We start from the raw sequence: 14,955 nt of genomic DNA on the forward strand, positions 1-14,955 counted from the left end.
TTTCTTTCCCTTTTACTCTTAATGAAAATCAGATGTTTTTAAGCTATTTTACATTTTTACAGTGTGGAAATGCTGCACATATTTCAGCAAAAGATTGATATATTACAGATATAGCATTTAGGTCCTTGCAAACAGAAAAAGGTAATCGGGGGTGGGGAGGGCAAGCCTGGCTGGGGATGCAGCCCAGTCTGCAAGCGGGGTGGGACTGCTCCCCCCCCCCCAGCAAACCCCAGCTGGGGTCTAGGGCCAGGGAGGGGTGTTAAACACCCCTTCCCCCACTCAAACGTACTGGTGGCTATGACTATGGACTACAATTCCCAGAAGCACCTGGAAGCAGGAAGCAGAAGTAATGAGCAACACTGCAGAGTCCTGCTACTGTGATTTTGTATTACAAATCCCAGACATCTTGGGGGCAGCAGGAATAGGAAGCAAACACACAGCCCATACTGGACTGCCAGAGAGCCATGCTCTAGTGCTCCCCGGCTTCTGGCCTGAGCTGCTCACTGCAGGCATCTGGCTGCATTTCATGAATGTCTGTTGACATCTGTTTCAATTTAAGCTCTGCAGTTTAGACTAACCTGCAAAGATGGAATCGATTCAGTTTCAGGCTTTTTCACTGTCTGTACTTAGCCTATTTGTCCCAACTGAAGTTGCATTCACCTAAACAAAATCTGAGTTTGGTTGACCTAGCCAAGGTTAACAAGCATGCTTTTAAGACGTTCATGATGTACAGCACATCTACTCTTAAGTAGCTCAGCATTGAAAAAAGTAGAGTAACTGCATTAGAACTGGAGCCTCACACTCTGCTTCAAGGATTTGTAAGACTGAGCTACAAAATTCTCGTGAGTGTCTTGGAACAGATTAACAATATATTATAAATGGTAAATAAAGGGAAAAAATATTTAGCTACATAAGCCACGCCATACCTATTTTAAAAGTTAATGTGTGATAGTTCCTTCATTTACATCATTCATCTCCATCTGGAAAAAATTAGTCTTATTTTATTTTAGGCATATCGAAACCTGGTGTCGTCAATCAGTATTGCCAGAATTTAGAGAAAGAGCATCCACTGGGATTCTAAACTATTCTATAAAACATAGGCTTGGATTGGACCCTCAATCCCTTCATCAGCTACAGCAGCTAATGTGAATCCTTAAGCAAAAGAGCAATCCTTGATGGACCGTGCAGGACTGATGCTAGTTCATCCCATGACACCACTCTGAAGTTTGTTAATGGAGCTCTGAATACACCCTAACCCCATCCAGGATGCCCACCAGAATGCACCCAACTGCGATCATATTCCTGGCTGTGACAGCTCCAAAAGCAATGGAGAACTATCAAAAAGGAATAAACCTGTTCTAACCACAGCTGCTGTTAAAAAGCCTTCTGTGGGCTCAGTGGTTCTCTATGATATATCTGATATGTCAGTTTGAATCAGAATCCACATTCCTCTGCAATTCTCTCCAGATCAGCACAAGCCACACACACTATGAAAACAACATGCGATTATTTAAATAAGGGGAAGGCTGGAAAGAAGATTCTTACTTTTAGCAGTATAGGAATGGCATTGACAGGCTTTAAAGGGAAAGTCCTATTGTTTCCCTAAAGTTAGAGAAAAATAGAGCTATTGGTAGGTTTGGAAAGGAGCAGTGGGAAATGGAGAGAACTTCCAAGTACCAACAGGCAGAAAAATCCATGCAGGAGACTTTAAAATGCTGTCCAAAATCATGCAGTCTGCATTATGCTGTGACAAAACCAGGAAAAAAAAAATAACAGAAAAATAAGGGGGTAGCAGAAGCAGAAAGAAAATACAATTACATAAAAATCATTTAATGTTACCAGCCTCTAATTGTTCTTTCCCTTCAAACTCTAGACATGATGCTTTTACAGCAATTTATAAGATCCTCTGTCCCATCCTCTCTTTCACTTACTACCCCAGCTACTTCTTTACTCTGTGGATATTTCCCCAATATACAGCTTACTCCCCACATACATATATTACTCCTTTATACAGAAAACCTTCACGTTTTGTTCTGTTACCCCATACCTCAGACCTCCTCCTTTGAAGACACCTCTTAAATGCTCATCTACTAGTCAGGCCACATGATAAAGAGGTCACCAGTAATACAAAAGAGAAGAGAAACAGCTTCTTCTGATTTGAAGAAGTATTACAATTCTGTTTATGATGTGGATAACATAAGGAAAATAATATCCTGTTTTGCATAAAAGATTTCTTAGTGCTTAACAAAGGTACCAGACTGACAATCCTTCAATACAAAAAGCCCCTATCATCTCCATGCTGCCAACAGTAGTGAGAGAGAGTACAATCTTCAGTCCAGTTGATCTTTTGCTTCTCCTGTAAACCTACCAATTAGGGAGCCAACCAGTGTCATCTGGGACACTGGCTTCTCTAATTCAGTCACTTGCTTACACCATGAACTGAAATAAGACTTACTTTGTACTTTTTAACATGAGTTGCTGAATACATTGGATATCTTTCAACCATAGTGTACTGGGGCTAGATCTGAATTGTGAGTACCTCAGTATTCCATTATAATTTCATAATCTGGGTACTCTGGCATTTGAACCTTATGACTATTTTTTCTTAAATACTGGAAAGCAGAAAACCAAGACAGAAGTCAAGCTCAGGATCAGTGATTTCCACATTTTTTATTCATGGTTAATTTGAAAACTTATCATCCAGACTGTAAAGCTTAGTTGTGAGATAAGAGACTGAAGGGTCATGAAAAATGGACTTTCTTTTCAATCCTACATCTGGTCCTGCAACACATTTGGAAGTATGGTTTATTACTGCTTGTGCTGGGTCTCTAACGTACCACTCATTCCCTTCTTTGGTTACCAGTCATACATCCTTTTCTAGTCTTGACACAAGATAGTCAAACATATTCAATGTTAACTCAACTGGCCCTCTCATATGATCAAATGTAGAAATGAGAAAACTTTCTCCAAATGAACAAATTAACAATCAAAACATTTTGAAAGGGAACCCTGAAACCCAAGCAACTGTTATAACGGGTGTTAATTCTCTAGAAACATTCAGTTCTCACCTATACAAGGTACACAAACACATTTTGAGGACACTGCCACATTACTCACCTGAAGGTAATGCTGTTGATTTAGGTGGCTCGGTTGGCGTAGTTTTACTGGTACCAGGGCTTAAAAGTTTTACATAGTTAGCAGGAAACCATCCTATCTGTCGCTTTTTCCCTCGAGCCTAGTAAAAAAATAATTCTTTTAAGATTATTTACACATGTGAACTCAGCCTACATTTGAATTATTGTTTGAAGGTACATTGACTCCTTCAAAACAGACCAAATTATTTTTAAAAGGAAAAAAACCAGCTAATTTTGAATTCAGAATGTAATATTATTTGGCCTTCCACTGTGAGAAGCAATCTTTCAGATTCTCAATTTTTTTTTTTTGCTACTAATTTGTCCTTTTTCTCTTTAGGAAACAGTGATTTCCCCATAAAATCATGGGAAAGTTGGGCCAGAAGGGATCGCATACGGTCATCTAATCCAGCCCCCTGCTCAAGACAGGACCATTCCAGGCTAAACTATCCCAGCCAAGTGTCTATCCAACCTGGTTTTGAAAGTTTCCAAGGAAGGAGATTCTACAATTTCTTCAGGTAGACTGTTCCAATGCTTGACTTCAATCAGAAAGTTCCTTCTAATCCCCAAGCTAATTTTCCTTGCAGCAGCTTGAGGACATTGTTCCTAGCCATCTCCTACAGCTATAAAGAAAAGTCCATCCCCCTTATCTCCATAATCATTCTTCAGGAATGGAAGACTGTTATCAAATACCTGGACCTCCCTCAGTCTTTTTTTCTCTAGGATAAATAACCCTAGTTCTTTCAGCCTTTCCTTGTAAGTCTTGCTTCCCAGACCTCTGATCATTTTTGCTGCCCTGCCCTGGACTCTTTGCAAACAGTCCATGTCCTTCTTGCAGTCCATCTCTGACCCTGCACTGGATCCACCCTGAGCCACTCATCTGGCTCATGGGGCCAGGCATCTGAGCACTACTGAGCTAACCAACTCCAGATACAGTATAAGAAACATGTGATGCATGAAGATTTACTGATTTCTCCAAAATTTTGACCAGTGCTGATACAGAAGAAGTGTTCAATGTTTTAGTTCAGATATCAAAATTGGATGTTTATAAAACAAAAGCATCCTTGTAAGATTTGAAAAAAGAAGTGGAATGGTATATGGATATCCAGAATATTCAGAGTTATTAATGCAAGCAAAAGTTTGGAAAGGGATGTTAAATCCTATAGTTCTTGGTTTACCCTAGTTTAAAAACTGGAGACTAGGACGAGACTTAACACTGGGGCAGATTACACATCTGCCTACCACAGTGTTCTCACACCTTCCCCATTCTGGAATTGGCTACAGTCAGGATGAGGGATCAGACAGCCCATGGCTCTGGTCTGATTCAGTATGACAGACCCACTGTTTCTGTAGCATCTATAAATAGCTGTGTTATTTTATCAAAGCAGCTCTTGATACCACAAAGGAAATGAAGGAGCAGTGTGAACATAAAAGTTTTTTCTAATTCTAAACTTTTCTGAAATCCACTGTCATAGTGACAGCTGCTTAGTATTACTGTTTTTTCTTTATTTGTTTTTCCAAAATAGTTCTTCTTTTTCTTAGGGAAAAAAAACTTTCCAATATGCCAAAGTTTTCTGCTAAAAGTGTATCGGAAACAAAAAATCTAGTGCATTCTAGTAAAAGCAGCCATCTATGCAGCATTACATCTTTATCACTAACTTAATCCAGATTCTTTTTAAATTTGATCTGAAGTCTGTTATTAATTCATAAGTAGTTCTTTAAGACTTCTTTAAGCCTAACACAACGTAATGTTTAATACCGCATACTTGCATACTGAGGTAGGGCAAGCCAACCTGCCCTGCCTTCTGCCTGACTTCAGACCAGTATCTCTCTTTACTTGCATATCAGTTCTACACTGTTTGCTTTCTTTTGTCTGCACACAATAGTGATCAAATGTTTGTTTCAACACTTACTCAGCCTCTTAGCTAATGACTGTAATTGTTCTTGTTTTTTCTATACTTTTAGGACAATTTTTAATTAGAAGCAATACACTTAGGTTACATTTAAGTTATAAAATAAGAGTGACATACCAAGCTGTTGACACTGCACAGTGACTGAACCTGAGAATGGGTTTTGCAGGGGAAAATATTTAGATTTGAATTATTTCAAATGGGTGAACAACAGAAATAATGTAATTTTGCTATTCTGGGTGATACCTTCACCACAAACACGTTTCACCTTGAGATGTTAGCTTTGTACTAAGATTCACTGAGACAAAGTTTCAGAGACCTCTTTACATATACTTGCTTATTTTAGCAATATTTTATTATTTTTAAATAACTTCAATATTTTTCTAACATTTAATACTTTCTTTTGATAGCACTAACTCATTTTCCCTTCTCTTGCATTAAACTGTGCTCCTGCTGGGAAGGCTCATTAAAATGATAGTCCCCACTGAGACACAGTCCCATTCATTAAGTGAAAAACCTGAAATAGTGACAGACACTTCTAAAGCCAGCTGTGAAGATTCTTTTTAAAATAAATATAGGATATAGTCTCTTGAGTTTTCTTTTAGATTGAAATTATAAGATCTATTTCTAATTACAGTTTGCTTACATTTTTTCCTTTAAAAAGATGGCTTAATCATGCTTAATTTTTGGTCTAAGTCCAATGGAGCAATGAGCGATACATTTGAAACCGTTCCTCTTCTTCCTAAAGCCAGATGCATCGATCATCTGTTTTAGAGATTTGTAACTGCTGCATTAGTAGATTGCTCTTCAATGGCTTAAACTATTAGTGTTTAGAATATACGAAATACACGTGATAGATAAAACTATGCCAACATTGCATAAACAGCATTGGGAACAGGGATCAAACCCTGAAGACTCCCTACTTCCACAGGTGTGTCCTCCTCAAGTGTGCTAGAAAGTCATCTTCTTTCTTGCTTTTTCTTTGGCCTCATGAATCTTTCACACCTATCCGCACAGTGGCCAGATTTGAATGGACAGTGCTCATTCCCAGACTAGCTTGTAGCCAGATGGTGACTAGAGCATTTTCCTGAAAGGTGGAAAATTTAGTTATGAACTTTCTGACCTGTGGACTTGGGTGGATGCGGAGATACTTGCCCACATCAAAACTTGGCTGCAGGTGAGCTAATTAGCCATGTCACTCAGCAGAGCTATGGGAAAATGGTTACACTGCTTCTGGTTCAGGAGGTAGCTCAGAGCAATACAGTATATTTGAGGGTGTCACTACCTGACACAACAAGTCTGTAGTGAAGGCATGTTTTTAGGCACCCAACTTGGGCTTATGAATTCCATTCCCAGATTTGGTTGTCACACTCCTAGGCACTGGAACACTCTGTATTACCACACTTACATCTATTTGTGAACCTCACCTTAACTATTGGACTGGAGACGGACTAATTTTCCCAATGGAAGAAAGAAAAGAAAAGTTTAGAACGCCCATCCAGACCAAAGGAAACTGAGCAAGACTATCTGAGAAAACAGATTTGACTAAAAACAAAAATCTCTTTTTGCATCTTGCATCTTTCTATTACCTATAGCAGTGGCTCCCAATCTTTTTTTGCCACGACTCTAAATCCAGGTCACAACCCCCACCGCTGACTCACTCATACCCAGTGGTGCCAGCAGAGCCTGGGCCAGGCCGGCATCATGGGGGGCAGCAGCGGTGACAGCCCTGCAGGCAGGAGGGGCGGAGCGAGTGGCAGACCTCCAGCGACCCTGATTTGGGTCACGACCTGAGGTTGGGAGCCACTGACCTACAGTATAGCAAAAGGCCTTGCTTTTACCACTGGTGATATATTTCCATAAGAGCCGATGTGTGAATATGTATTTTGGTAAATAAGTTAACTTGTAATATCTCAGATGAACAATTACTAATGACATTTTATACTTCAGAAGGATGAATACATTAGAAGATTTGGATAAACAATTTCATAAAACCGAAAGAAGTCACTAACCTGAAGTTCTCCTTCCCACCATCCACCTGGATTCTTCTTTCTGATAAGAATAAGTTGACCAGGAGCAAGGGTAAGTTGTTCAGGACCCGTCGCTGTGTAAGAGGCAATAACTTGGGCAATTTCTGTTAATGTGAGAGAAAGAAAATCTGCCATTTACTCCTAACCCGAAACCATGGAACCATATCCTAAGTTGTTAAGCAATATTTACTGTGTCATGTGCCATTAGACCAGTAGGTCTATTATATCCTTTTTGTCATCAGATTGGTTTTTATTTTTTACTTTAGTTTCTACTACTCAAGTCTGTGGAGGCACAAAAGTCAAAGATCCTGCTCCAAAGCATTCCCAACAACATAACAAAGCAATGAGAATAGTTGAATAGTCCCAATAGAACACTGTGGACATGAGAGAGATAGAAAGGGGACAGAGGTTTCACTGAGTGTTGAAGACAAGAACAAAGAAAGAGCTTTACGCCAATTAGGGTGGTAATAAGATAGCAATGAAAGGCAGGGAGATGTTAAACACAGCCATTGCATTTTGCAAGGAATATTTTTATGACACTAATTTGGACAAACTTCACAAAGGGATAAGGAACTTTTGGAAAAGCCACAATGGAAGGGATGCAATAGTAAAGATGTGAAATAAGCAACCCATGAAAAAGGTTCTAATGGGAAGTAGACAGGAAATGAATATCTTGGAAGGGAACAGGCAGGATTTATGAGGAAGCAGGTATTTAATATATAAATTTAACAATTCTTGATAGCCTTGTCTGCATGTTGTTTGCACAGATAGCCACTTCTGCATGGAACAGTCAGTCTTGGGAAGGCTTAACTTCTCTAACGCACCAGAAATGGGAGACTCCACAGGAGAGGTCATACCCACATATTCGCAGATGTGTTTCTGCATAAAACAGCACGAGGTGACCAATGGTAGAGGGGCATGTCTAAGACCCAAGGATACAGAGCTGAGAATTAGGGAAGCTATGAATCTGAATGACATTTCACTGGGGCAGTGTGGGGAGACAGAAAGACTGGGTGCTGGGAACTTACGGAAAAGGAGCAAAGTATTTACAGAAAAAAAGGAAAAATCAAAATGTCTCTTCTTCCTGCATGATACCTCTTATGAAGTTAGCAAATAAACTGAGACACAAAGAATAAGAGAGAGAGCATGTGTTTCTGACCAGTAAGAGTTTAGTACAAACTTAAAGTGGAAACAAGGGATTATAGAAATACAAGGCGGGGGAGGAATGGGCAGGGGTGAGGGCAGAGAATCAAAAGGGAAAGTATTCAAAATGAGTAAAACAAGATATTCAGAATGAAGAGACTGACAGCAAGGACTTGAGATTGTGGAGAACAATGGCATATTTAAATAGAAAGGAGAGAGGATAAAAGGGAGAGGCTGCTAAGGAGGAGGGGAAGGGCAGCTGGAAAGGCATAGAATCCAAAGGGAGAGGTTGATGCTTGGTGATTGATGAAAAGGGGGAGACTTCAGGGCTGCAGGTGGTCTCCAGGCACAGCTTATGAGACGTGAAAACAGCAGGGTGTAAGAAACATTTTTTTTTAGTCAGTTGGCAAATGGCAGTAGGTGAAAGAGTCCTAGGAGGAGAATAGCCGATGGCTGTTGGCTTCACTCTGTGAAGCTCAACATTCAGCTACTGCATGTTATGGAGAAGCAGGAAGTTAAAACTCTTCACAGAATGTTTTCAGAAAATAAAGAAATAACTCTGTAACATTCAGAATGTTTATTATTACTGAATGTTGGACATATGAGAAGAATTCCAAATCTATTAAACCAGAAAAAAGTTGGCCCCCTGCCAGTAGTGCATCTATATAGTATAAGTGCACAATATCCTTCCCTGAATAAACTCCTTCACATCATTTCTCCTTTGGCTCTTGCATTGCTTCTGCAAATTCAGGAAGCAGCTATTTCTATTCCCCCACCTATTAACAGTTTCTGCCAAGAATACTCTAAATACAGGAGCAGCAGAAAGACTGGGTAAGTACTGAAAACACCCCAACCACCTCACCAGAATTTTTACTTCCTGTTGGGTGGGCAGTTAGAGGTAAATTACAAAAAAACTGCTGAAACCTCCACGCTTAGAAATATGCAGGGCCACCCCTCAGCTCTGAAGCAAGTTGTACAGTACCCCAGAAAGAAGGCCATAACCTAGACAGGGAGTGAATTTCAGCTAGGGATCTGCTATTACCATCAATTTGCAAGTGTGCATTCACTTCAGACAACTGTATTTCTGAAACAATGACCATTTAAAAAGTACAATGGTGAATCTTTACAAAATCCTATAATAGCAGGCAACAGTCTCAAGAATGTAAATGACTAAAGGTAGCAGAGTGAAAAATCAGCATGAACTCACTAAATACTTAAAAGGGAAATTTAAAATCTATTTAAGAAGCAAATAATACCATTTAAAAACAAAAATGCTGCCATATTCAATAACTCACCAGGTTTCTTTCCTAAACTTCCCGTCTTTCCAGCAGTTCCAGGGACCTTAAAAGAGGGAAAAATATGATTTGTATACATTCATATATTTATTGCTACGGTATACTAAATGATTTTGGGACAGTATTTTGCAAAACAAGGAACTGAATAATTAGTAACTCTCTCAACCAGACTCTATCCTCAATAATTCTCAGCATCTATAACAACAATCCATCCATCTGTAACAGTAAGTGAGGATTAAAAAAGGCACATCACGAAAATAGCTGATTTGATATGGTAAATTTTGTGGGCATCTATAACACCTCCCTCCCATACACAGACGTATCCTTCCTGCCCTCATGGATTGCAAATACCAACGTTTCTCAAATTATGAAGTTTTTTAATTGCAATTGCAAAAATCTCTGGAGTGTATATTTCAAACTGTTTTGAAAGAGTAGCAATAATTGAGATCTTAAAATAGGTCCAAGGAACAAGTTAGAAACAGCCACTTTTGTATTGCTCTTATCTCAGTTCTGAAACTTCTTCCAGAGGTAAATCATCATACCCAAAGAAGTCTTTCATTATCTCTCTAAGATGAGTTATGGGTCAAGGTATATCACATCCACTACTCTCCTCCCTTTCACAGAGGCTGCCAATTTATCACAGAAAGAAATCAGTAGGGGAGCACCAATAAAGATTTTCTTGACTGATACTGATGGCCGATTATTAACCAGCTATACTGGCCAATACCGATCTGATAGCTGATTTATAGGAATGCAGCCCCGGAGCTTGGAGAGCAGCGTGTGGCTGGTAAATATGAGAGGGGGAGGAGCATGGGAGGGGCCAGATCAAGGCCCCCACAGTGAGGGAGGGAGTGGGGCAGAGGCTGGGGTAGGGGGTGCCCAGTCAGGGCGGTGAATGTGACCATGTGAACGGGATGGAGCCATGGGCGGCTCGTCGAGGGGAGGGGGAAGAGCTCCCGGCTGCTGCACACACCCCTGTGGAAGGCATGTGCCCCCTAGATTTGTGTGTGGGGCAAGGGTGGGCTGCCTGCTGCAGACTTGGGGCCAGGGGCTGCACCAGCTTCTTCCTGGTGGGGGGGCTGAGCAGGACACAGCGGTGCTGGGAGGGATGGCTAGGGGTTATAGCCACCCCAAAATTCCCTGCAGCCACCCCTCCAAATGTTCTTCATAAACATGCCCACATACCTGTGCATTCAAAACAGATCTTAGTCAGCAATGTCACTGATAAAAGCACCTGGGCACTAAGCATCCTTATGCCTCCAACTCCAGGTTTACAAGCTGGGAGGTTTCAACCACCTCTCAGCTGCTTTGTCGCACAGAATTGTGATTTTAACAGGTTCCACAGTAGCAGAAATGAGGTAGTGGAGGTTGGGTCATGATATATTATAGTTATGGACAACATCTTGAAGAACCAGTTTCTCTAAGGTAAATATTCATAGATTGTAATAGATTCATAGTCACCACTGGGTGAGAGAATGCAGAAAGGATGAGAGAATTGAGAATGCAAAAGAACCCATTAACAGCCCTGAAGTTAACACACGAAGGTAGTCTAGAGTATCAAGACCCCAAGTTATAGAAGGGTACAATGGTCCTGACATGCTCATCAGAGGCTTTTTTAGATTTTCAACAAGCTCTTTTGACATTGGTAGCCTGCTCACTTCCACACCGAAACAGCAAATGTATGCATTGGGAAGCAAGATATTGTTGCAATTCTGAGCGTATCTGGACACAGTAATACACTTATTGGTTGTTGTAGAGAGTGGTTTCTGAAATCCAAAATTTCCTCAACCAAGCTGCACCTGAATCCCAGCTGAACTTCCTGTGAATCCTTACTATGACTGAAATTGGGAGAAATGCAAAGAAAGCCTGAGGAGGACAGAATTACACATCCATTTAAAATGGACCTGAAGCTCTCACCCCCTTCTAAAGCAAGGTTGTATGCTATTAGAAGGAACTGGGAATGCCAATAGGATCCAGGATAAGGAGACCCTATTTGATGTTACAGCTTCATTTATGGAATACTGGTGCCTGTCCGCTAGTTGCACCCCAATAGGGCCCATCATCCTGTTTTGTATCCCTGAAAATGAACTGCATTGTTTTAGTGGATGGAGCAAAAATTACATAGCTGTGCAGTATCTTGCCATAACAGAGTAGAACTTGTTCTGATCATTTAAGTATTGTACTATACATATTTCCCCGAACTGAAAAATGAACTATAGCCATATACAAGCTCCAATACTGCAGGTGCACAGTCAGCAAAGAAAGCTGGAACTCATAAATATAGAAGCCAAGACTTTAAAAAATAAATGCATAAACTTAGGCTGTGTCCAGACAAGCGTGGCTGTGCAGTATGTGGCACTGCAGACACATCTGGGCATCAAAAAACACAGACATGGTCAAACAATACCACGCCAAAAAAAGCGGAGCGGCACATGCAGGGGAAGCATGCACCGCTCAAAACCAGAGCCAGGCTGGCCAGAGCCAAGCTTCAGCTACCAGCCGGGCTCCGAGCGGCATGATCGCTGCTGCTGAAGCCCCAGAAGGACCCCAGGTAAGGCTACCAGGACCAGCCCAGTGCTGGCCTCAGCCTCCTGTACCCCACTCAGGGTAACCTGCCATGCACCACAAGGCACATGACACAGGGCATTCCTGGGGACAACTAGCAGTGGCACAAGGTCACACTGCTAGTTGTCCCCAGGGAACCAAACATCCATGCTCATGTAGATGCAGTCTTAGGTTCTCAAAATCCTTACTTATGTACCCAAATCTAATACAAACAAGAATGTAGAAGCCTACCTTCAACAACTCATTTTTAAAGATTTGATCATATTATCATCTTATTTAACAAAGTAGAAAAGAACTGTACTACATTTCTCATCTTGTGATGAATGACAGTTTTCTCAGACAGTGATATGAGATCCTGAGCTAACTTCCACTGATCGACTGAAACCGTATTCTCAAATAGCTGACACTGTTAAAAGATCTTGCAGTGAGAAGAAGTTTAGTTTGTTTGGATATCCCCACAAAACACACAAAAGTTATATTTTATTGCCCTTCTCTTTAGTGTTAAACGTAAAATCACACCTCTGATTTGGCTCTAAAGGACTACCGTGTGGGACACTTCAAACTAAGTAAGTGATATAGGAGTGGCAATTTATATAGAAGGCTTATAACCATGTTTTTTTCTCCATGTTTAATAAAGTTGTAAAACAATCATACGAAGATTTTTTTCTGATTTGAAATTACACATTTCAAGACAATAAAAAGCACAAATGGAACCTGGAAAGGGAGAGATCTTATCACATGTCAAAAATCTCTTTACCTCTGAATCTTTGAGTCTCACATAATTAGAAGGAAAGACTCCTGATTTATCACCCAATGTTCCTGTCCACCAGTCACCATCTTTCTTTGTCACAAGAATCAGATCTCCTTGTTGAAAGGTTAAGTCTCCTTGTTCTGAACTCTCGTAAGTGTACATAGCAATGTATTCTGGAGAAGGAAAATAATTAGAAAAAAAAGGGGGAAAGCTTGATCAGTATAATTTGTAAACCCTACCTTTTGAAAGAACAATCATAATGTAATACCATCTGTCAACGGCAGTGGTTCTCAGCCTTTTTAGACTCACAGTACCCCTCTGAAAGTGCCAGCTCTTAGTTTTCACTTCTTTCTTGACTACAGGAAAATAACAGAGCAAACTTTCTGTTGCAAAGAACTCAGAAAAACCACAAGTCACAAGGTTTTTTATGCTATTAGAAATATCTGCATTTATATTGTGAATTATGTGCCGGTGTTTGCACTTTTAATATTGCAAGGCATCTCATGGCTCCCTTAAAAGTTGCTCATGGCACCCAGCTGGAGAGTCACCAGTCTACAAGTTAGTTTACCATTTTCTTTCCTAAGGCTTCTGTGTGGGCAATATTTCATGCTAAAACATCATTTTTTTCTTCATAAAAGACATTTAATATTTAATTTCTGAAACTAGAACTGTTCCAGGATTAAACTCCTTTAAAGGTTTTCACAGTTAAAATCTTCTAGTACATTTAATTAAACTATCCACAAGCTGCCAACATGACCAAAATGTATACAGACTCTTTTTCTTAAAAAAGTTTCAGCTGAATATTTTCTATGGCTTCAACTGTATGTTGAGAATTACCATTTTCATTCTTGGGGATAGAAAACCCCAGTCTGACCATCTGTAGATAGTCTTAATTTTATATATGTTGCTTGGCTCTCATGTACAATGAATTCTTTCATTATTGAAGCTTTGTATAGAGAATGCACATCTCATTACACCCTACACAACAGATGGCTTGCAAATGTTACAACAAAGCTGGAATACATACTATTTTGTTAAAACATGGTCAGCTACTTAGTATTCAAGTGCAAAAAACACTGAAATAGGCTGACACAGACAAATGCAAAAAAAGAGAAGATTTATAGTTATGAGGGTAAATATGATTCTTAGACTAACCAAGAGCATGCTACCAATGTGCAGAGATACATAACAGATTCCCAAAGCTAATATCCTCTAAAAAACACTGCAAATTACACACTCCACTTATGTGATGAGATCCAGAGACTGGCATGGTAAAAAAAAAAAAGGGAATGAGAATCTTGCAGCAGCCTGCAATTCTTATATATGTTTGGATTTTAACTCAGACCCAAAAGCTTAATTCTGTTTCTGAAAAGCAAACAAACGTAGAGCAAATACTGTTCTCTAAGATCTCCTACCTAACACACACACACCCCCACACACCCCCTAGTAGCTTGTAATTTCTCTAAGATGACACAAAGGTACCAAATTCCATACAACACATTTTTTCAGAATTAATATGTGAAAGTATATATTTTAAAAAAGTACTCAGATAATCAAACAGCACACTATCAAAATTATGACTAAGGACACACTCCGCTTAAATCCATATGGCAAACAGAGGGACAGTATTTGTTATTTTGGCATTTGCTTTCTAACAACGTTAAAAAAACATAAAGCAAACACATTTTAGACTCTTTGTACAATTTCACTCTCCATAACAGAACAATTTATAAATGTTTTTCCTTTTTATTTTTGTATTATTCTTATCAGTAGCAAAATACAGAGGCTATTACAAGGAAAGTAAATGTGTGTCTGAAGTAATTTCTAGTATTTTTTTAATCATATATAGAATTCTAGTTAGAAATATAAAGCATTGTGGCAAGGTCTGCTGCTCTTAAGACATTACTATTTTATAGAGTAAATTTTGATTCACACATACATGAGGGTGTGTGCATGCACGGATGCACACACACACACACGCGCGCACACACACACACACACACACCTGCCCCACCCCAAGCTTTCATCCTTTGCTCTGTGTCCTTCTTTGGTACCCTTCTGCCCCACCTGCACGTGAAAAAGAATTCAAAATTTAGCTGAGTCCCAGGGGTACACCAAAAAAGATCTACC

General features: G+C 39.9%; 1 protein-coding gene across 2 annotated transcripts in view; it reads right to left on the reverse strand.

The window, feature by feature from the left end:
* The window catches only part of ITSN1 (intersectin 1), a 210,720-nt gene that overhangs the window by 41,441 nt on the left and 154,324 nt on the right, over nt 1–14,955 (reverse strand). For both annotated transcript variants that reach the window (XM_019524334.1, XM_019524333.1), the window contains exons 24-27: nt 12,832–12,998; nt 9,510–9,555; nt 7,054–7,175; nt 3,118–3,235 (exon numbers count right to left, since the gene is read on the reverse strand). In XM_019524334.1, the coding sequence (XP_019379879.1) occupies nt 3,118–3,235; nt 7,054–7,175; nt 9,510–9,555; nt 12,832–12,998 (453 nt within the window). The remainder of the gene's footprint in view (nt 1–3,117; nt 3,236–7,053; nt 7,176–9,509; nt 9,556–12,831; nt 12,999–14,955) is intronic.

This window comes from Gavialis gangeticus, unplaced genomic scaffold (assembly GCF_001723915.1).
Source record: "Gavialis gangeticus isolate Ggan-Ray unplaced genomic scaffold, GavGan_comp1, whole genome shotgun sequence".
NCBI classification, from domain to species: domain Eukaryota; kingdom Metazoa; phylum Chordata; order Crocodylia; family Gavialidae; genus Gavialis; species Gavialis gangeticus.